This window comes from Anas platyrhynchos, chromosome 10, assembly GCF_047663525.1.
Source record: "Anas platyrhynchos isolate ZD024472 breed Pekin duck chromosome 10, IASCAAS_PekinDuck_T2T, whole genome shotgun sequence".
NCBI classification, from domain to species: Eukaryota; Metazoa; Chordata; class Aves; order Anseriformes; family Anatidae; genus Anas; species Anas platyrhynchos.
Genome location: NC_092596.1, coordinates 23,294,810 through 23,317,820, shown reverse-complemented (window position 1 = coordinate 23,317,820; position 23,011 = coordinate 23,294,810). Strand labels below are relative to the sequence as shown.

The following is a 23,011-nucleotide window of genomic DNA, read 5'->3' as shown; positions in this document are numbered from 1 at the left end:
TCTAGATTCAGAGCTTTACCAAATTCTTCCTTTATCTTCATTAAAAGTCTTAACTGTAAAATTAAGTGAAGTTGATAAGCCGTTTCCTGTATCGTATTTCTTCCAGCGTTATCAATATTGCTAATAAAAACATAGATTGAAACAGTATGTTGTAATGTCCAGGATAAAAGCCAGGTTTTGCTGCAGCTCAGATAAATATGAATTTGGCCTTTGGCTTTCATAAAAACGGGCTAATGTCTCTATCGGGGCTATTCGGATGGATAACATCAGCCCCTTCTGCTTCAGTGCTCAGCACTACCAGCGCTTGGGTGAGCGGCGGGCTGTTGGAAGAAGCAGAGCTCTATTTGCTGAAGATTTTCCAGATTAAGGCAAATCAAAGCAAAGCGAGCCCCGAGACTTCATCTCAACCCAAAAGCCAACATCTCCAGGGCCTTCACGCTCTGAAGCGCCGACGCTCCTCGTGTTGGCTTGGGTGTTTTTTTCGGCAGAACTGTGGACGAGAAGACGTTGCCACGAGATATTTCAGAAGGAGGATGGGGAAGGGTTGGTTTGGCTAGAATTGTGGCGCCTCGGTGGTTTCTCCTCCCCAGGCTGATAATCCAACTTTCTAAAGTGGTTTTGGGTCAAGCCATGCTGTGTGGTGCTGGGGGGCTGTGCCTCCCCGCGTGGGGAAGACCCCAAGAGGAGTCAGGAGCCCTTCAGCACGATGTGAGCCCCCGAAAGCCTTCCTGTTAGCTGCCGATCCCAAAAACGGGCCTTGCCAGCTCCCCGGCAGCGAAGACACATGCGAGAGGCTGCTCCGAGCCAGCGCTCCCCCAGTGATAGAAATATAACGTACTGCTAAATTGTTTTTGAGTATCACCCGTGCAGCTGGAGTCATGGGCCATAAAAAGGAGGAATTTCACCGGGTAGGTCTCCTGGACGCAGAACAGCCCGTAAAGGAAAACGAGCTGCAGCTCTGCTCGAGCTCGGTGGCAGGGATGGCTCCCAAAAACGGGGGTGGGTTTGCCCCTCGTGGGGTGAAACCGACCCCAAAGCTGGCAGCACGGAGCCGGTGCTCACCCAAAGCTTTTCCCTCCCTCCTGCTGGCATCAGGAACCCCCTGGTAGCGCATCAGCAGGAGGATTAAACGCCAAAGAGCACGGAAACGTTTTCCCCTTGACAGGCAGAACGAGCCCGGGAATAGCAAATTCGTTGTCTAATGGCAGGAAAGAAAATTAGAGGCCTCGCCACGAGGAGGATTTGCTGTGCAGCAGGTGAAAACACGGATGGGTGATTTTAAGACAATTTGTCAGTTTAAAAAAATAATCAAAACATACACGGGACAGGGGGAAGCACTCTGAGCGCTTTATTTCCAGTAATTGTGCTTGGTCAGTTTTGATCTCGCAGTTTCTGCTTTGACAGCCACGCTCACCCCAAAGCCAGCCCGCACGCTCTAATTCTGCTGGCTTTTTTCTTAAAATAGGACACACCTGCGAGGAAGGCGAGTTTCTTCAAGACATTCCTGATCTGGAGCGTATTAAACTGATATTTTTGTTTTGTATTTTTGATGATTTGCTCCAGTGATAACATAATAGCATGATATTTTGCCTGGGACTGATTAAAACATTTCTTTTGATCAGAGCAGCAGATTGAAACAGTTGTTTATTACTGGACAAAGCTTCAAGAAAAAAAAAAAAAAAAGAAAAAGAAGAAGAAAAGAAAAGAAAGAAGAACGTGGCTCTGGATCGCTGTTGAGTCTGCTTTTTTGCCAGGGGAATTTCCTTCACTTTTGGGAGCGGCGCAGAATTCCCTGTTTCGGCTTCGGCGAAGGCGGGGAGGGTCCGGCCGCCGCCTTCCCCAAAATTAGAGGTAAAAAAAATAAATTAAAAATAAATTAAAAATAAATTAAAAATAAATTAAAAATAAATGAGGTAGGAAAGGGAAGGACCAGGCTGCACAAAGGGCGACGCATCGTGCTGACAGACAGCGGATGAGATCTTGGTCGTTTGTTTTTAAGCTCCATAGGCATTGGATAAAACTCATTTTTTGGTCTCAGAACGCACCGTGCCCAAGACCACAAGTGACACAGCTTTCTGTAACCAAACTCAGCGTTTCCTAGAAAAGCCATCCTTCCAAGCTGCTCGAATCACTGCACATTTCAAAGCTACCGATATATTAACCTTCAGACTTCAGCTAAAAAGCTCTTCTTTTGCTTTCTAAACCGAAACCAGAGTCATATTGTTACAAGCCGACAACATCTGAATGTAAATGTGTTATTTTGGTTTAACTCCAGTTGCTATAAAGACTTTCAAGAATATAGATTTTAATTACATAAATATTTTTAATAAAATCCCACATTTAACTGCTGGCAAGACTGTAAGGGAAAAAAAAAAAAAAAAAAAAAAAAAAAACACAATAATATCTGGCTCTGTCTCTTTGACAGAACAATTCTTCAAGTTACATTTGCCACATTCACGCAGCTGTGACCAATAACTCCGCTGTCTTTATTATTCTCCTATGATATGAAATTAAAATGAACTGGAAATGTTTATGCCACAAATGGCGTGCAACACATTAAACAGATAATGCAAGCTAAGGTTTTGCTTAAAGCAGCGAGTTCCTCCTCCAGCAGGACTGCGCAGTAACTTAATCCACGCTTTTCCCAGGCAGCGGAGATTGCTGCTCTGTCGAAAGCCTCAAACACATAACAATATCTTCATTAAAGAGGAATTACTTCCATCTCACCATTCCCAGGTGCCACTGAAAGCGAGGCTTTGTTTCATGTGGCCAGTTTCAATTACTGTGTTTACATCAGCAGATTCCTTGGCTTCACGGAACATTTTTTGATAAATCTATTTCGGTTTTTGTTTGCTTCCCCTTGGCTTTTCCCCGCAGCGTGTTTATGAGCTGCATATTAATGCGTTGGTCATGCTTTTGCTATTTTTCACCGCTTCCAAAAAAAAAAAAGGACCCCATCGCATTCAATCATCTCAGCCCAACACACTTTTTCCTTGTTTGCACCCATCGATAAATTGAGCTCCAGCAAATTAATTAAAGCTGGTAATTCTCCCAGGGTGTGCACCTGCCCCCTGTCTACCTGGCACCCCCAGGAGCCGGGACATCAGAAGGGTGAGGAATGGTGTCTGCAAGTCCTGCCTGCCCCCAGCACTTCTGCTGGCAGCTCTCTGTCCCATTCTCTCTCCCCCAGCACACCATTAACACCGCTGTCCACTGAAATAAAAGCAGCAGTTTATTATTAAGAGGCTCTTTTGCACCGATTTTGTTAAAATGCATCTATCCACAGTGCTAGCAAATGAAAGATAAAACCAACTTATTTGTTAAAGCAGGAGCAGCCTGGAAATACAGGCTTGGAGTATATTGATTCGAGCTTTCAGCATTGATTTTTCATAGAGGACCTTTACCTTCCCTGGCACAGAAATCCAGAGGTAAATGCTTCTCTGATTTACAGAGGAGCTCTGTTTTTCACAGAGAAACTCTGCGGAGTTTGAGGCATCTGCAGATTTGGAGGCATTCTGCGAGACGAGCAGCAGTCCCAGCATCGAGGTGAGGGCAAGAGGCAGCCAGGGCAGACCTGAGCCACGCGAGGGCTCAGAGCCTGTTTTTGGCTGCCCACTGTGCTTGGCCCCAAGCTCCTGGCAAAGGGAAGGGCCTGATCCTGCCATGGGAAATGCCTCCTGCCATGCTCTGCATTGCACCATAGCATTTGGGACTGCAGCATTTGGCTACCACCACTGTCAGTGCACCCATGGGTGCTGTTGCATGGGCCCAAAGCGTCCCTGTGACCAAATGTCCCCGTGCCATGGGATGAGTTCGCAGCTTGGGTGCCTCCGTCTGAGCTGGAGCAGCAGCAGCATCCCCCCTCCCCAACCTACCTGGCACCACCACCACCTCCCCAAATGTATTTTAAGCCCGGCCGCCATCAAGCGAAAAGGGAGCAGCCCAAATTAGCCGTGAACCCACCGTTTTGGGCAGCTCTCCCGTCCTTCCCACCGCAGCACACAGGCATCCCGCTGTCCGCAGGCACGGCTGACGGGTTTTTGGCACGCTCTGAATTGCACTTGGACAAGAAACCACGAAAACCTCTCCCCGCAGCTCTGCCTCGGCCAGCCCGGGAGCTGCACGAGACCCACCTCGCATCAGATGTCCCCTAATATCGTCTGTCATGGGCAATCCGTGGCGATCCCGGGCTGACTGCTAATTGCTAATGGTCCGCAGAGGAGCGCTGAGTGCCGCTGCGTGACGCTGGCTCCAGGCGTGCACACTCGCAGCGCGTCACGTCGGATTTGCTTTAATATTTCAAATCATTACGGAGCAGTGCTCCCCCCCAGAAGTCCGACTGTCCAGAATCTGCAGAATAAAAGGCCAGAATTAAATGTGCAATTGCGGGTTTGGAGGGGGTGCTTATCCCTGCGAAGCGGAGCTTAATTAGCGCCCGCCGATCGCGGCGTAAATCTCGCCGGCGAGGGAAGGAAGCGAGCGGCGGCACGAGCTGTCAGCAGCTCCCTGGGATCTGACAGGGTCCAACAAATGCTTTCCACATCCTGACCCCGCACGTCAATCAGAGCTCGGGGAGAGCCCCTCGTGCTGCTCCCGCCGCCCGGCCCCGCTCCCTGCCCGCTGCCCTACAGGGAGAGGTGGGATTTGGGGTGGCTGGGGAGTTCCTCGGCACAGGCAGGGATGGGTCCTGCAGGAATGAGCCTTTTCGGGCTGCTCCAGGACCAGTGGGCCAGTTTCAATCTCATTTATATCTCAGTAACCCAAAGTATAGCTCAGAAGTCAGCTTCTGGCATTTCCATTCAGGGTGAAGAATAATATTCCACTACCCCCTCTGCACCCCAAGTGATTTTCATTTTATGGGGGCTGAGCTCAACGTGGACATGAGTTTTGGTGCTAAGCTAAAGGATATGAACGTGCTAAAGAAAATACAGCAGAGAAGTGACACAGAAATGCCTGCGTTAAGCTCTGCGAGGGAGCTGATTTAATGCAGCAGGGAGCTGTGACAAAACATCTCACTTAACACAGTGAAATGTGTGAAAAACCCTTCTTGGTGTCTGCGGCACTCACGGCAGCTGGAACCGCTCCCTGCCCTCGGATCCAGCACGTGTTCAGCTGCACCAGCCCTGCAAACACCGACGTGCTCAGCACGTGCCCAGCTCACACCTCCCTTTGCCAGGGGCTTGGCTCCTCACCCCCTCTCCTGGACAAGTGCTTGGGGGCATCTCAAGGGGCTCCTCAGGGGGGTCAATAGCTAAAATACACCAAAAAAAAAATGCTAATAGGGTTTTTATCTTATTCACACATGTGTTAGGGTGCTACAGCAGCAAATAATGTATATTTTTATGTGCAGCCTAAGCAAAATAGTCAGCACGTGGTCGGAGCCAAACTTTGAGAAGACATCGAGGTTGCTCCGAGTGACCAAAGCTCCTCGGTGTCCCCACGGGGCTGGGCTGAACCCAAACGTGCAGATCGGTGATGCTGCACACAGAGGTGGCCGTAAGCATCCCATCCTCGCTGCTGGGAGAGGAGCTGACCCCTGGCCCCTGGCCCCTGGTGAGGGACAGGGGGAGAGCAAAGCGTGCAGCTGCCATCAGTTCGCTCACATCACGGCGCCTCCACAGACCCCAGCCTGGGTGGGTGTCTTGTTACCCTTCCCGGGACGAGCTGCTCGTCTGGGAGGCGATGATAAAGTTCACTTGTGACTAATGAGGGCCTTTTCGTTCAATTAATTAAGGGCCCGGGCTTTGCAAATGACGGCTTGCATTTATTTCTTTCTGTCAGCCTGACAACTGCTTGGATGGCTCTGTCGCCACCGAGCTACTGCCAAGGCGCCTTGTGGGGAGGAAAAAAAATTGCAAAAAAAATGGAAAACAAACAAACAAACAAAGAGTTCATTCCTTAATTTGGAAAATACGCCCTTTCTTAAACATCCAGTCAATATTATTGTGTTAAAAATAAATTGCTTTAAGAATGAATGCTTTAAAAAAAAAAAGTGCCTGAAGAATATTTTCCCTTTTGGAAGACCAACCTTAATCTGCTCTCCTTCTGAAGACAGAGGAAATTGGCTTTATTTTTAAAATTAACACTATTATTTAGAAATATGCTGTATGTCTCGCCTGTCTGATTCACCTGTGTTCACTTCTATGCAACGCCAAGAATTTAAAAGGACAAAATTTAATGAACGGATTGCAAGCATGCCATATGCAGGTGAACACCAAGGTCTACAAAGCTCCAGCACGTCAAGGAGGCAGCAATAAGCAAAACAAGTGATGGTTGAGAATCCAGTGAAGAGCATCCAAAGGGTTTCAGCTGTGGCTCTGCTTTGGAAATCGATGTCCCACACCCCGCTGCCTGCCCACAGGGCTTCCTGCTCGGGGTCATCCCTCGGAAAAAAGGAAAGGCGCACGCAGACGCGGCCCTTGGCTGCACTGCAGGGTTCTCCCCTTTGCTGGGGGAATTATTTCTTTGTTACTTAATCATCTGTAATTATCTCCTGGAGTAAATTCTGTTGGTGCATCAATTTTCAAACACAACATTCGTTTTTATCAGTCATGTTTATTTAATTTTAGCTGATTAGCACAGAACCTAACAAGTGGCTTAGACTAACAGTGTGTCACTGCTGAAGTATTTTGTAGGTAACAAGAAGACATGGAATAGTGCACATGTTGCTTTGTCTGCATTAATCTATTTACATTGTAATTCTTCAACTGTTTTTAATGGCTGGTTCAGCTGGAAGCGATTAGTTGCCCAAATTAAAGCCACATTTCTCACTTTGTGCACCGCGAAGGTTTTCGGTTGTTGTCTTTTCGTTGCTTTTTGTTTTCCGAATCAAGACAGATATCACTCGAAAACGCATGAAATCCTATTGAGGGGCTGATCCCGCTGCTCGGCTCCGTGCTCCCATTTATCCCTTTTAAGCCAAATACTTGGACGGGCCCCAGGAGCTGCGTTTGGAAGGGGAAGGCTGCTCGTCCCGGCTCCTCTCGGCTCCTGGCTGAGGTTCCTCCAGCTCTCCCCACACCACCACAGCCAGCTTGAAACCCAGAGCCAGGGATGGCTTCCAGGCACAACTGTGTCCTGATGGCACGGCCATGGGAAGCACGAAGTGACAGCTCGTGGTTTTATCCTGGAGCAGCGTGCCAGGGCCGCAAGGCGATGCCAGCCTGGAGGGAAGGGGCAGCAACCTGGTGTGCACCACGCTGTGCTCACCTCAGAGCTCCCGAGAGGGGCTTCCCTGAGATATTTTCCTTAGGAAGCACTATTTTATAACATTTCACCTAGAAAAAAAAATCTGGAGGAGGCATTGCCATGCTTTTCTCTCACAAAGGTGAGGAGCAAAGCCCTGCTGTGCCCTCCACGGACCCAAGAACAGCCCGTAGGGTGGTACCCATGGGAAGGGGAGTGCGGGGCAGGAACCTGCAGGGAAGGGGGATTCACCTGCTTATAGCCCAAAGTGAGTCTTCTTCAATACTCAAACCAAATAAATCGAGCTTCATCACGGTCTCTGTCCCACGGCAGTGCCCACCTGGCCACCCTGGCCAGGGCGCTGCTTGCTCCAACGCCTCCCCCCCAGAAAGGAGGACAGCATCCCCCAGCAAGTCTGCTGCCTCTATCGCTTTGTCACAACCTGAGAGCCCCTCGACTATTTCGGTGTATTTAATTATCCTATCTGCAGCATCTGCAGCTCATTACATGCTCGGGCTGAGCGGTGCGCGGAGTCAGGTTGCGCGGAGGCAGAGGTCAGAGCCGCCTCCAGCCCGGCTGTGCCACGAGGCAGCAACACCGGCCAGCCAAAAGAGCAAACGCTGCTCCGTGCCGCCCACCAGGACCCTCTCACTCCAGCAGAAAAAAAGCAAGTAGCCAGTTCCTCCTGGCCTTGAGCACCTGAAGCACACCGGGCAGCCGGCTGCAATTTTTTGTGGCTCGGTGCACCAGGGCTGGTGCTTGGCAGCATCCTCCCTGCTCCACCACGTCTTGCTTCTAATATACTGCCCGGCATTAATCAAACGGGTTGGAAGCATCCCGTATCGGCTCTGCAAACCAGAGCTTAAATGATTTACTGGTGGATTCTTTCAGCTCCTGTTAGCCCCCTGTTTTGCTTTCATGTCGGTAGCAGAGGTCAGCAGCGGGAGGAGCTGCATGCTTTCACTTTGTCTCACATTTGCTGCTGTCATTCTAACCCCGCTCGGGTCCCTGCAGAGCAGCAGGATGTGTTCATGCTCGCAGCCCTCGATGCTAATTGATTTTAGGGAGCCCATTCATCAGTTTAATTTAGGAGATCACCCACCAGGTTTGCTGTTCACTGTCAAAGGTAATTCAATTAAAAGCCAGAAGTGTGACTAACTATTCGATGCTAAATATGCTTAGCAGCTGTGTTGCTGTATCTTCTCCATCCTATTGTGTCTGCAGAGCAGCCCGGGCGCAGCATGCGACCGAGCCGTACCTTGGCTGATTAATGTACACAACAGCTCGGCAGCAGGGCCAAAAATTAAGTCCAAATGCCTCTTTCAGTATGCAACGACATGCAAATGTCGAAACGTCATAGTTCCAGCAAGGAAAAAAGCCTCAAAAGTGCTGAAAGTCAGCAGTGGAGAAAATGGTTGAATTAAATCTTTGCAGCTGTAGTTTTGTGCAGTTTTGTGTTGTTGCTTTAATAACCTTCACAAGAATCAAATTAATGCTCTCATTCATTCCTACTCTTAAATACCTGTTTTCTCCCTTCGTCATTAGTCGAGGTTCCTACAAATGCCACCCAACAGGATTTAATCCCACGGCTGAAGCTGTTTGTAAGTCAGGCAGACACTAGAGCACTTGTCTAAAGATGTTTCTATTAAAGACAGGGGAGAGGGGGGAGAGAAGCCTCGCTGAATTCCTCCGGGCTGACAAACTGTTTTGACACTTGTCTGTTGGCATCGGTCACTCATTTGGGGTTTGGTGGTAATTAAGCGCATCGTTAGTGATCCCGTTGTACGCCACGGGACAAAATGGTGTGTCTGCTTAACAGATTAAACGAAAACTTTATCTGAAAAGCGCAGGTAAACAAGACACACGTCCCCTAACCTTTCACCCCTGGAGAGCAAGGTTCACGTCCCACCAGCCCTGGGGAAGGGGCGGCTGGAGCTGCTGGGGGGCCGTGGGCATGCCAAGAGATTCTCCAAACCACAGAAAGCCCCGTACAGAAACCTGTGTGTGCTTTCCTGTGTGTGACATCCTAAAATTATTCATTTTAAAATGAATGAGGCACTGAAATGCTGAGCACCTAATAGCTTCCATTACACAGGTCCCGTTTCATCAGTTTGTACCCTGCAAGTCCAACCCTGTACAAATGCTGAGGTTTCCTAATTACCACGAGCTAGAAATGGTCAATGAGCTCCAGTGACAGCCCAGCAGCCTTCCTACATGGCTGTTTGTGTAGCAGGAGGCAGAATATTTGTGCTATTCTGTAAACAGCATCCTGAGAAAACATCCAGATTTCCCAGGCATCACAATAAACGTTCCAGCATTAGCCTGTCCAGTACTGTATAATTTAAATATATATTATAAAAAAATACATATTTTAAATATTTGTTTAAAAAAGCAACGACAGAATTATTAATATATATTACCTAGTGGTAATTATTATGTTTAACTGTCTTTACAAATAGAAATATCTCTGCAGAAGAAACTGCTACAACCACACACTTTGTATAGAGATATCAAGCTTTTAAGCAGCAAAATGCTCACAGCAACGTAACTGGATCAGCAAAGGCTTTGATATACGGTCACTGCCAGGAATCCTTTTTTTTGTTGTTGCTATTGAATCCTTCCCTTCTTCTGGCATTAATAAATTAAGGCACCTGCTATACAAATCAGCAGAAATCTGGAAAATCATTATCACTTCCATGCGGAAACAACGTCCATCACCAGTGAACAAATGGGGGATGTCATCTACACAGGGCTTTAAAAAAAAAAAAAGATTCTGTTTGTCAAATTACTGGAGGAAAAGTCGATCTTACTGTTATGGACTTTATCCACTTCCAGGTCATATCAATTAGTTACAGCAGTCTCGGGGAGACTGGAACTAATTTACAACACTCGGAGCGGGCCTGCCTGCCATGCCTGCAAGCTTCAAGTCCCACGCTGGGGCTCCGTGCGGGTACCTGGAACTGCAAAATCACAGCAACAGCACTGAGTGGCTCTGGCGTTAGCCCCTTTCCCAGCAAGAGACAAAAAGTAAAGTCCTGACTTCTCTAAGCACCAAGTGAAATCTCCCTTATAAAAGCTCCAAAGCTATGTTAAAGCTTTTTGAAGTAATCTCTGAAAAAAAAAAAAAAAAAAAAGACAGATCTGAAAAGCGAACAATAAAAGCACAAAAAAAGAATATTGAATATCTTTAAATGAAGTTTTGAAATGTTTTCCTCTGACAGCTCTTTCTGACAGAAATTGATTATAATGAAGTATTAGGAATCAGATAGCAGGGAAATTAAATTAAGCTGATTATTATCTCCTCAGATATGTGTTTGTTACTGTGCAACGTTTATTACTTTAGACTTTTGTGAAATAATTGCTTCATTTGGAATTAACCATTTTAGACCATTCTCACCAATACACGCAGCCTGTCTGAACAGCAAACCATTTTGGTTTAAAAATGTGAGGCTTAAGCTGTTTTACACTCTGAAATCACCCCTTTGTACGTAACAGCCTGAAAGCAGCCTCTCTTCTTTAAGCCCCGCACTGCTGGAAGACCCCGCAAAGCTTTCCAAAGAGCTGGAAAGCGCTCAGGTCCTACAGCCCATCGATTTCCTATCTCCAACTGTATATCACAGCTGATTCAGCATGACTTCCTTAATAAAGAGTAGTAAAGGTCAAGCGAAAGCCTGTAAGACTCACTTACTGCATCTTCTTCCAAGTTAAAAAGGCTCAATTGGCACTCGAAATTAGTTGCAGATTGTTCACATCGGTCTTTTCCCTTATCCGAATGGGAACGAAGAGAGCTGCTTCCGATACAAGCAAGGCCACTGACCCTTCTTGGGATTTCATTGAAAAAATACTGTTTGACAAAAGAGAAAGCACCGAGCACTGTGCTGCAGTCACTTCAAACCAGGCCTTTGCAATGGAGTAAATGCCAACACTAAAACCAAAAAATAAAAAGAAGACACAATACACTACACAGAGAGTCCCAAAATCAAAGTAAACATATGCTTCATCAAATAAAGTCCTGACACAGACAGCACTTCTAATGGGAAAATTAAAGTTTCTATTAAAACCTATTTTCCATCTGTGTACAGTGTTTTCTTCTATATAAAATATAATTATCACAGGGCAAAACCAGAACCACACAACTGTCAAAAAAAAAAAAAAAAAAAAACGAACTAAAAATTAAGGAACTTAGAACAACTTTTCAACAAAATTAGGCACTACTGCATTCCTAGCAGTGGGTCTCCAGGACCCAAATGAATGCCCAAGGACAGCAAAGTCCTGGTGTGTTTAGCAGTGATGGTTGGATGTTGACACGAATTAGCTGATGGCTCTACCAGACTCCTTTCCAGTTTGCATTTTGGGCAGCAAACGGGGCAGCGGCCAGGCAAGGATGAATGCCCTGCCACAGGCACTTCCCGGTAAGGTTGGGACACTGCCCAGAAACAAAAGGGGCCACCAGTTGCTGAAACAAGTTGGTAGTGACTGGGAAACCCCCTTTGTTTTAAAAACTCAAAAATCATTTCTGCAGAACCTCTGTAAAAACAAAGCTTGAGGCTCCCTCTGCTGGTTACTAAACAACAATGGAAGGGGAAAATAGAAGTGGAAGTTATTTTTATTTATTTTTAGCTTTGTGGAGGACAAACTCCACCACCCACCAACTCCCACCCGTTTTCCCTTGTTGTATAGGTTAAGGACAGAAAAGCCCCTCAGATGCTTAACCCCGAGGGACAAGCTTTAGTCCCAAACCAGACTAAACACTTATAAATGTCATTATAAAATTTAAATTACTTATGTTTTATGTTCTTATACTTGATTATAATTACTCCCCCAAAAGTTGTTCCAAGTCTTTCTTGATAGCACTCACTTCACTTTCTCCTTATTTCTCTCTAAAGGTTTAATTTTCTGGTTATTTCTCCCAGGAAAACCTTGATGGTATCCACTTGTCTGCCCATGTACTGAGACATGCCAGTAGGTAGCCACACAACCTAGGAAGACACCTGAAATCATTTGGCTGTACAATTTTTATTTACCATTTGCAGTTACATTTACAAATTGTCCCGTACAAGTTATGCAGTTTTCAAGATGAACACTATCAGAGCTACAAAAATTACTCTTCTCTATACACGTCACCAACTTCAGTATTTATTTCTGTACATAGTTGCTGACCATGTGACAAAATTTCACTATTTTTTTTTTTTTTTTTGGCTCTGAGGATCTCCACAAAGGCAAGGTGATGATTTCATCCCAACGCAACTGAGAAAGACAAATTACTTTTCTCTCCCCTCCTCTCATCTGAAGCTTTTCATGGCTTTCAGTTTTCAAATTCAAAAGAACGAAGACTACCATTACACTAGCAGATGGAAAAATATGCAAAAATACCACTGTTTTTCAGTAAACCAGGAAAAAAGTGTCAAGAAAAACCATCCTGAAGCATTTCAAGCAATGTTTCACTGTAGATGTGTCTGCTCATAAATACAAATATTGAACTATTACTTGGTAATGAGGTTACATAGGAGTTGTACAATTTATTTACCATGAGATGGGCTTCTACAAACAGACAGTCAACTTCCAAGAAACACTAGAAAAGTAAAAGTGAGGAGCCAGAGTCATTCAGAAAAGAGCAGATGTTTCAAGGAGAACCTGAATGGAAGAACAATACAAAAGTCGAATATTGCTTTAAGAGTAATAACTTCCAGTTTTAAGCATTTTCCAAAAGACTGGAGAAAGATACATACATTAAAAGTGTAAGTAGTAAATCTCTGTGAACGCCAGCTCTCATACAGAAGTGCTCCTTCCCCAGGAGAGGGCAGATCTACATGCAGAAGTGAGTGGTACAAAATCCCAGCAACATTCAAACACACAGCAATGCTGAGTGAAAGCAGCAGGGCAAACATTTTGTTTCCAACATTTTTTCCTCGAGTCAGCTACGCCTGCCTACTTCTTTGCACCCTAGTCCTGCAGAGGTTACACTGATTACATCAATCGAGCCACTAGGTTACTTGCTAATCCCTAAAAAGATCCAAAAAACTACTCTGGTACCAGCGTTCAGCTTGGGACCTCTGGGAGATCAAACTATGAAACAAGCTGCATATAGTCAGTAAGACAATGAAGCTTATTTAATATTCCTCTTGCAGCAAGTTAATCAGTCTCATGTCCTTCTGTTTTGAAATTCCTCCAAAGCCCCAAGGTTCAAGGCAAGGCAACATACTCAGAAAATCAAATACATGAGGCCTGAGAATAGCTGTCTACCCCCTCGAATAAAGACCAAGAACAGTCCCAAAGCAGCATCTTGATTAACATAAAAAACACAAAATAAGCCAGAGAACATAGCTGGAGTTGTCTAATTATCAGACACTGAAAGCCTTGGTACTTTATGGTACAGTTCTAACAACAAGCAACTGCAAAATAAATTCAGCTGAGGAATTATTACCCAATAGTCCTGTCCTAAGATGTAAAGTAAGCGAACATCAAAAAAGTTCACTAAGGCAAAGGCACACACAAGCAGCTTCCACAGCCGTGGGTAACTTGGTTGCATAGATACACCGTTATGTTTCTGTCACACTGTTCAGGAGGAGCTAGCAAGAAAAGTGTACTACATGGTCTCTTTCTTAAGATGTTTACTAATCATTTTAAAGGATTGTACCTAGACTACAGTTTTGAGTACGTGGTTTCTAAAACACCTTCCAGTTTCCCCTAATTACAGGAGGAACACTCACGGGTGTTTAAAATAATGCTGCATTGAAAAGAAGTGTAAACATGGGAAAAGAGCGCATTTTGAACAGACCATTTTCATCTAGGCTGCTGGTCTAAGAGAGAAAACAACCTGAAATGTTGTGGAATTGTATCTCTTATTTTCTGTATCTTATGAATACCTTAGTATGTAGCAGCCTGCTAGACCTGCAAAGTGACCAGAGTAATGCATCAAGAACAGTTTGAAACAGCTCTGAAATGTTTCCTCGTTTTTGCATGCACTGAAAAAATCTCGACTAAAAAAGCTGAGTTGTTTTTTAACCCATATCTCCCCAACACTGAAAAACCCACGTGGTCCTGAAAACCAGTGAATCAAGAACTAATTCTGAGCCTAGTGCTACACACCTTTCTCATCCCTACAAATATAAAACAAACCGAGCCCAAAGGGTCAGGAATAGATTTTTCACACCATTGCTTATCACAACACATCACAAGTGGTTTCTGCTACAAATGTCTACAACCATTTCTTTACTTCACAACTGCAGCAAGAGCTTGAAGCTACTGAAAGCAGATTCTCTTCCTGCGCAGACATGTGAAGGGATAACTAAAACAAACTAGCCTCTCCAGACGTGACTGCAATATTCCAAATCACATCACTCCACCTGCAGACAGCAATACTTCACCTTACAAAATGAAGTAGCTGTTCCTAATCCAACGTAACTGATGTACACATCCAGCAGCCTGCCCCTTCAAGGCAGAGCTGCCCTACCTTACCCTTCCATTTCTCACCTCTCTCCCCAACACCAGACCAGAGAAAAGGCTGATCTGGGTGAGTGCCCTGGTTACAGCAGCCAGGGTTGGGACTGTGACTGATGAAGGACTGTGAGGATGTGAGCTTGAGGAAAAGCACTTTTATATTTCTTATTCCATACTTCAGCCTTCTGCCATATTACAATCACCATTTTTTTTCTTGCATATTAAGAAGTGACCAAATAAAAAGCCAACATGACAAAGAATGAAGAAAAACAGGCTTCAGTTACATATATGGTTTCTCAGCTTGATCCTAAAAAGAATGAATAGCATGAGCTCCTTATCAGCAGGAGCAAGATACTATGTTGGTCAAAACAGAGGTGAGAGTGGCATTACTGGCTGCACCTCAGGATACCGAGAGGAAAGCAAATAGGAGAAGCTAGAGCACTCAACCTTAAACAAGCAAGCTGACAGAACTGACAAAGAGTTGAAAAATATATTTTATTCCTCCTGTACTAAAGTGATGAAACCGTACAAGTTCCCGATTATATTAAAATAGCTTTTGGTAACTCACTCTTGAACCGAACCATTAACTTCAGTACAATTACTGTATCTTTAAAATACTAAAACCACCACAGACTGAAGTCCACTCATTCGTTTTAACAAGCGTATTTTCATGAAGTCCACACTGTCCACCTCTGTGTTCCAGGAGTTTGGCTGCGTAAGAAAGTTGGCTAGTACAATCATTGGAACCGAATACATCAGTTCTCCAACCATAAACAGTTTCATAATTTAAAAAAAAAAATCACTTCATAATTTAAAATATATATCAATGACACTCTGCTTTTCTTTCAGCTAGAATGTGCCAACATTGCTAGCTGACTTCGAATATCAACTTGATTTTGTGAAAAAAGCTTGCAAAAAATATATCAACTTCAAAATGTACAGAAAAAGACATTAGAGAGCTGATACTTTTGGATTACTCAATGCATTTAGAAAGAAGAGCAAGCTTTGAGTGCAGTACCCTATATTACAAATATTAAACACCTAAGCCACGTTTGTAGTGAAGGGTTAGTCACAGAAAGGATTTTTTGAAAGCATGTACACAGACTGCAGCTTTGTTTAACTTAAACTTGATCACGAAGGCGGGCCAGTCTCTGTGACAACTCATCCTGCAGAAGTGTAAAACAAAGAAACCAATTATCAGCAATGTGAAAATTAACTTTTGGAAAGTTCTGCAATGGTCGAGTAATCTCTTGTTAGGATTTTACATGAGATAATTTCACACCATCTGAACAAGATTTACTTCAGAGCAGCTATAGCAGATTAGACGAGAGATCAGTATAGTTCTCTGATCTCTAGCAAAGAAAGGAGTTTCAGCACATAACACATAAGGATAAATTTCTATGTATGATCTTTGCAAGTTTAAGTCAACTTTTACAGAATTGCATTCTTGGATGCAGCCTTGACTAAGTCATAGGCCTAACTTTTTTGGGGGGGGTCATATGCAAGGTGAAACTGAACCTAAAAATAATTTGGAATATTTGCAGCTTCTCTTACATAAATTAGTCAACAGGAGGCTCCCTGCCTTGTGCATGTTAATGGAGTCAGCTTTTTGGAAGTCTGAAATAACGTCCAAAAACATCTGAACTTACTGGATACATTAAACAGACAAACACATTGTTAAAGTTGTTTTGCTTATATGACTGCCTTAACTACACAATATTGCTTTTGGACAGCTAACATCTAATTACAACTTAGCAAGCATGTTTTTTGTTTTGACCAAGTGAAGCATTAATTCTTGTCCCACACTTCTCTACAAAACATTGATTTCTGTTGAAACGAACTTACCTGTTCTGCTGAGGCAACGCTTGTACCAACAGAACCTGTCTGTCCTTGAGGTAGTTCCATGTTCAGATCAAGACTATAGTTAATGGGAAAATAAAACACAGGAGTTAAGTACAATAATCACCAAGTTGAGCAATACTGTGAGCAATAGCGTGAGGTCACTAGTATCCCACAACCACCACAATTCTGGTCATTAGGCAGCTTGACCAGGAAACTAGCTCCATCACCAAGAACACAAGTTGTATATTCCAACCAGCAATCAGGACTGACCAAGATTTCAGTTTAGCAAAGATGCATTGGACACAGTATCCATAGGAGTGAGATAAAGATAGAAAGCCTAGACAACTTTTACTAAAAACGAGTCCTTAAGACAACTGAGCGGCACTTCCAACTTAAGTGTCACCAAGAAGGAAAGCAAAATTCTCTGAAATATTTCTTTAACCAGTAAGAACAGAACTACAGGAAGTTCTAATGTGGTAACAAGGACAAAAAAAGGGGAAAAGTGTGGAGAAACAATGTAAGGATTGCTAATGCTAAAGCAATCCAAGCAAATAACACAATTCTGACATGACAAGTGACATAATTTGATTTTAGGCTTTTGCCCAACCATCTGCTTTATCAGCATTCATAGTAGCTTTGAGTGAAAAAAGAATGAAATATTGGCAACTAAACAATAAATTGGTGATGCCCAGAGGTGAAAGGAAAATAGTGATCCTTGGCTGCTTTTGAGACAGACACATTTAAAGCACTGGTATCTGATCTTCTTGTTTACCTGGAAGGGCTGGTGGAACCAACAGACCTATCCAAAAAATAGTCAAACATTTTACCTACCCTGCTTCATCTGCCATTTCCTGTAGAAGCATGTCCACTTGGTTCTAGAGAAAGGAAAACAAAATCCATTCAGTTGTATCACCGTAGTTTATAACAAGTTCTGTTCAATCCTGAGAGAACAAATTTTTAACAAAACTGATTTAAAGGGAAATGTCCTTTACAGAACATATTAGTGCTTTTAACCACCAGAGGGCCCTGTATGAACTCAAAAGGAGCAGCAGAGCTAAGTCTGTTAAAAGCCCATTGAACTTTAGCTTCTGAAAAAAACACAGAACAAAAAAATAACCATTTCCAAAGAATTAAACTTATCTGTAAAAAATTAAACATACACCTGAATACGGTAAGTGCTATCAACTGCTGATTATGAATTACTAAAACACTGCTTTGCACAACATGGAATAAAGCCTATCTTCAATACATTTGGTTTACTGGATTAGGTTTAGGTTTATTTACTGTTTTATTTACAAAGCATTATCTCCAAAAAAATTCTGACAAAATTTCTGATGAAATAGCACACTTTGCATCTTGTGGAACAGCACAATGGGATGGGTGCTAACTATCCCATTATTAACTATCCCGGTATTCTTAACCATCTTAAGAATTGTTTAAGAATTTTAGTAAACATATATAAAGGTAATTATCAACATTTTCATTACACATACTACTACTAATTTTGTGGTGACTAATGCCTTTTTTTTTTTTTTTTTTTTAGTATCAGTGAATTAGAACTTGATTCTCTTGCAGTATATTTTGCTTTTCTTAAATAATGCTAAAGCATCTTCTGGCTAAGAAGTTTACTAAGAACATACTGAAATGCTGTTTGGTCAATAGCACAGTTAGTTATTTCAATATGTAATATAAAATAAAGCCTGATAAAACTGAAATTGAGTAAAACACGTGATCCTCCACACTTGGGACTGTAACTTGAACTTGTCTCTTCATCATAAAGAAACAAAATTAAAATGCTCCAGTTCCTGGTGCCTCAAAATAGGCAGAATGAACAGAAGCAGACAGTTTAGACAACTGGAATTTTAAAGATCACTTTTTAAAAAAAATTATTCTTCTTACTTGTGGCGTTGTTAGCGTAGTAGTGTTGCTCATTGTGTCTTCCATCTGCTGTGTCTGAACATCCAGGGTTTCAAACTGATGCTCAAATTTATCCATTAGTGCAGATATCTTAAAAAAAAAAAAAAAAAAAAAATCACTGATCTGCAGATTAACATAAAAGAAATACATCTCAACTGGTAAAACTAGAACCACACTGTAAGGCTGCAAGCAGCTTTTGGAGATCAGTTTGTACCACTTCACCCACCCAGCTCTGCACACCCCTCACACAGGAGGACTCTGAAGCTGACCTACACCCCTGCAGCTCTAGGCTGGTAAGGGCCCCATCCAGTCAAGTTCCACCTACCCCGTACTGGGACTTGAAAACCATACTGTCTTGGGCAGCCTGTACCCAGATCTACCACACTCACTGTAAAGCCTTTTAATTTGAAATTCCCATTTTTAAGAACTTGTGTACATTTCCCTTTCTGATTTTGATGCACATCTCCATGAAAAGTTTCTATTTACCTTTTCCAAGTTCATGCTCTTCAAAGTGGCATCCATGGACTTAACTACCCCTGCCATTGACTTTGTTACCTGAAATGAGGTAAAAGAAATGTATTACAGAGAAAGAAAAATAAATAGTTCCTTACCAAGTTCTCCTATTTCTGTCCAGTTTCTACAGTATCAAATAGCAGGGCACACGTTACTGCCATCTCACATATCACTTGGTTAAGGCTCCTACCATTTGAAGTTTCATAAATTCACTCATTTGCTTAAAATATGCATTCTGAACAGAAACTCACTAAAAACTAAGATCTACATGGCATTAACTTTTGAGGGTCCAAAACCTGTCAAATGGTAAGGGATATAATTGGTACACAAATCATATGGCAGAACAGTCTCTCTGGCTGAAGAGCAATACAGCAGTGTACCTTAAAAGACTGCCTGAGCTAAGATCTCTGGAATCACTAGTTCTACACATGTAGGACTGTATGTATTTGGAAAGGGAACAAGATCTCCTTAGGAGCATAAACAACAACACGAAAAAGGAGTTACAAGCTACAAACATGGAGGATAGCAACATTATTTCTAAAGGAAAACTGCCAGGGGAATTTCAGTACCTGATTTACTAATGGCTACATCTGAAAAGCTCAAACTTTTCAACTCATTATAGGCAGACTTAAGGCACTTCTAAGAGGATCAGAGGTTTCATTCTTTCAACAGATTTGTTAAAATTGACTTACTTTGCCCATCGTCACTGCAGTCTGAACTCTTGCTGCTACAGCATCTACTCTGGCACTCATGCGCAAGAAATTAATTGCTTGATTCTTCTGTCGGATGGCATTTTCTGCGTGTATTCGTGCAACTTCCATGTTACCCTTCTGGATTGCCTGTTTAAAAATGGGGGAAAAAAAGGCATTTTAGCTTTCCTTGATCTTTGTGAACACAATTTCCAAATATCCTATTTAATTTTTGAAATAAGCATTGATTCATCTCAATACTTTTTTTTTTTTTTAAAAAAAAAAAAAAACAAACAAGGAGAAAACACAAACAAAACAATAGTTCTGAAACTTTTTCGAAATGTGAACCCTCTAACTTTCCCACTAGGGTGTCCAGCATGTGTTTCAAGTAGAGGTTTTTACAGACCTACAGAAAGTTTCTCTTCCCTAAAACTTTCAGTCTTAAGACCCAAATACAGATACAGTTGGCTTGGCTGTATTTCATGACAAAAATTTAGCCAAATGAATGTAGGGTCTCTCTTTACTACTTCAAGGACTCACAAACTAGTTTCAAGAACCTCTTCATAAACCCTTTTAATACAAGCTGAAAAAATTATATATTTTTAAATTTGAGAATAAGCCCCTAGCGGAATACATTTAAGACAATTTTTTTTTAGTAAATAAATGCTACAAGTTCTTAATAAATGAATCCTTACACTTATTAATATGGGAAGATTTATAGTTGTATAATTTAAATCACAAGTATCTATCAGTATTATCAGCATGCATACCAAGAAAATGGTAACAAAACAGTAGAAGTTTTTCTGCTATAATATGTGAACAAAAGACCTAAAGAGCAAGTTTCAGAGTCAGTGCTTACCTTCTTAATTTTTGCTTTTTCAGCCTTTTCTTCTTTGTCGCATTTTTTTGAGTTTCTGTTGAGCTCCTTTGCAGCAAACTTCAAATTAAACAGATGCTCTGCAGTGTAAGTTAAGGGTCCAAGAACATGATCAATCCTCACACTGTAGTATTTTTGCTCTCCTGTTTAAAGTGCTACCAACCCAGCATTATACTGTTAATGATATAAAAACCTGGAGAATGTAATTTAACTAAGCCCTTAAAATTCACACAATGGGAGACCTATCAAGCTGTTTATAAATTATATGGACACATCATACAGGTTTGAAAATCATGGGCCTTGAGGAAGAAGCTCAGATCCCAACTGGCTCCATTTCACAGCAAACCTAGTTCTGACAGATGGATAAAACAAAACAAACCCCAAGCGAAAATGAAAGCCTTACTCTGCCAGCTTTTGCTCACACACCCAGACTCATTGGCTCTCAGTGACAAGGAAGAGCACAGCAAATGGAAGTGCAGTTTGCTGGCCTGGATCCGCCCCAGTACAACAGAATAATTTATAGGGTAAGAGCAAACTGGCTTGGCTGACCGCACCCAGGTGCGGGGCAGGGCTGTCCTTCCCAGCCACAACACCATCCCGGGTTGGAATTGCTCATGCAGCCTCACATCCCTGGGTCATATGAGCACTTCTGGGTCCCTGATGGTTGTCACCTGACAGTTTGGGGAAGAATGCTTAAGTCTGGAAGAGAAACTTTCTGAATTCTCAACTTATGCTTAAGATGAAAGCTCTAAGACAGCAAAATAGCCTCTCACAGTGATTTAAATGATTCACATTAAACTATCATGGGACAATAAATTACACGTCACAAAGTTTTTCTTACAGGAAAATAACACGTTTTTAAAGCACTGTTGATGAAAGACTGATGTTGTTTGGGAGCTTTCTCAAACAAAAAAAGCAGCATAAAGGTTTATAGATCTTTTATGTTTTTGTCATGCCACCTTTTGATGCCCCCAGAGAAAAATGTAGCAAATACTAAGATGCCTAACAGTTAATTGAAAACACAAAGCTAATCATTATGAGGTTTAATATTTTAAATGTTTAAGTTATTCTACAGCCATTGTTCCTCCAGTCCAGCCACACATCTTAGATCTCCAATAGCAACTTGATGAGGTTATGAAGTCTGTTGATGTTTGTTACCTTGCCCAATAATCACAAGTAGGTTACAAAAAAATGTGACAGCTGTGCCTATACACCTTATGCAGCTACCAAGGTAACTACAGCGGTAAAACCAAAATCTCCGCTTGTATTTATATTTTGTTGTTTTCAAACCTAGGCCAGCACCCCTTTCCACAGCAGTACACACATAGCACTGAGTCACTGCCGAGGTAATTTCCCAAGCAGGAAAATACCTCAGGGGTGTTCGCCCAGGCACACACCAGGTCAGAGACCACAGCAACCAGGCACAGCGTGAGCTCACCGCTTACACCCATCGCAGGGGGAAGGGGCATTCAGAGCAGCTTATTCCTGAACAATTTCCTTGGTTATTTGCGTGGGCATTTAGCTTGGGCCTCCTGGGATCCTGAAGCTTTGGCGAAGCGTCCCCTCACCCCCTGCCCCACAGAGGAGCCGCCACCCCACAACCACCCCCCAGCCTCTACCACAACCCCCAGCAGGGCCAAACACCACCACCACCCTTCGGTTACTTCCCCCTCCGTCAGCTTTTACACCTTTTTTGTGTGTGTATCAAGACGGTTTCAGGCAGCAGGAACACCCAGCTCCCCTCCCCGCACCGCCCGCCCCTTCCTCCCCCGCCTTCCCTCCCGCTCCCCCACAGCCCCCAGCCGCGGAATCCCCTCGGATACTCTCCATGCCGGCCTCGGCAGCCCAAAACAGGGCAGAACAGGGCAGGGCAGGGCTGGCTGCGGCCGCTCTCGTCCCCTTCCCCTCTGCCGGCGCTGTGCTGCTGCCTCCGGGCCCGGCCCCGCTCCCCTCCGCGCAGCCGCGCCGGGGCGGGACCGCGCATGGCTGCGAGCCTCAGACACCCTCCTTGGGCCCGGCCTGCCCCGCCCGGCTGCTTTTAGAGGGCTCCGTGGGGTTTTTTTTTGAGCCCTGGTCCCAGTCCCGGTCCCGGTCCGGGTCCAGGTGTGGGATGGGTGAAGGCTGCGGTGGCAGCGGGGCTGGGCTGGGGTGCTGGGCGCTGGTGGATGGAGCGCTTGGGATTTTGTCCCGCTGCTGTCTCGGCCCCTCTCTGCTTAAAAAAAAAGAGCCGAGATTTGCGAGCTGAGCTGGGTGGCACCCGGGATGCTCCTGGAGCAGCTCTGGGACTGAAACGGGTCATATTGAACACAAGGAGACAGCGGGCTGAGGGAGAATGGCAAGGCGGGTTTGGTGGCAGCTGCTCAGGATCTGAGACCAGGACACATATTAAATAAGTTTCAACAGCTTCCATGTACATTTGTGTGGCATTTTGTCTCCTGGAAGCATTAGAACCGGTACACAAAGGCAAAGCAAGGCCCAGGGCTGACAGCAGGCACCCTGAGTGCAGTACGAGGCCTGGGCAGCACCAGCAGCGTTGGCCCCAGGTTTC

General features: G+C 43.8%; 1 protein-coding gene across 1 annotated transcript; it reads right to left on the bottom strand.

Annotated features, from left to right (window-relative positions):
- Positions 1–12,182: 12,182 nt before the first annotated feature.
- On the bottom strand, positions 12,183–22,446 carry CHMP1B (charged multivesicular body protein 1B). Its single transcript, XM_038184440.2, has 8 exons — positions 22,287–22,446; positions 20,446–20,543; positions 19,590–19,736; positions 18,871–18,939; positions 18,367–18,474; positions 17,299–17,342; positions 16,471–16,543; positions 12,183–15,791 (listed from the first exon to the last, which is right to left on the bottom strand). The coding sequence occupies exons 1-8, from the start codon at positions 22,291–22,293 to the stop codon at positions 15,747–15,749; spliced, it is 591 nt and encodes a 196-aa protein (XP_038040368.1). The 5' UTR covers positions 22,294–22,446; the 3' UTR covers positions 12,183–15,746.
- Positions 22,447–23,011: the final 565 nt, after the last annotated feature.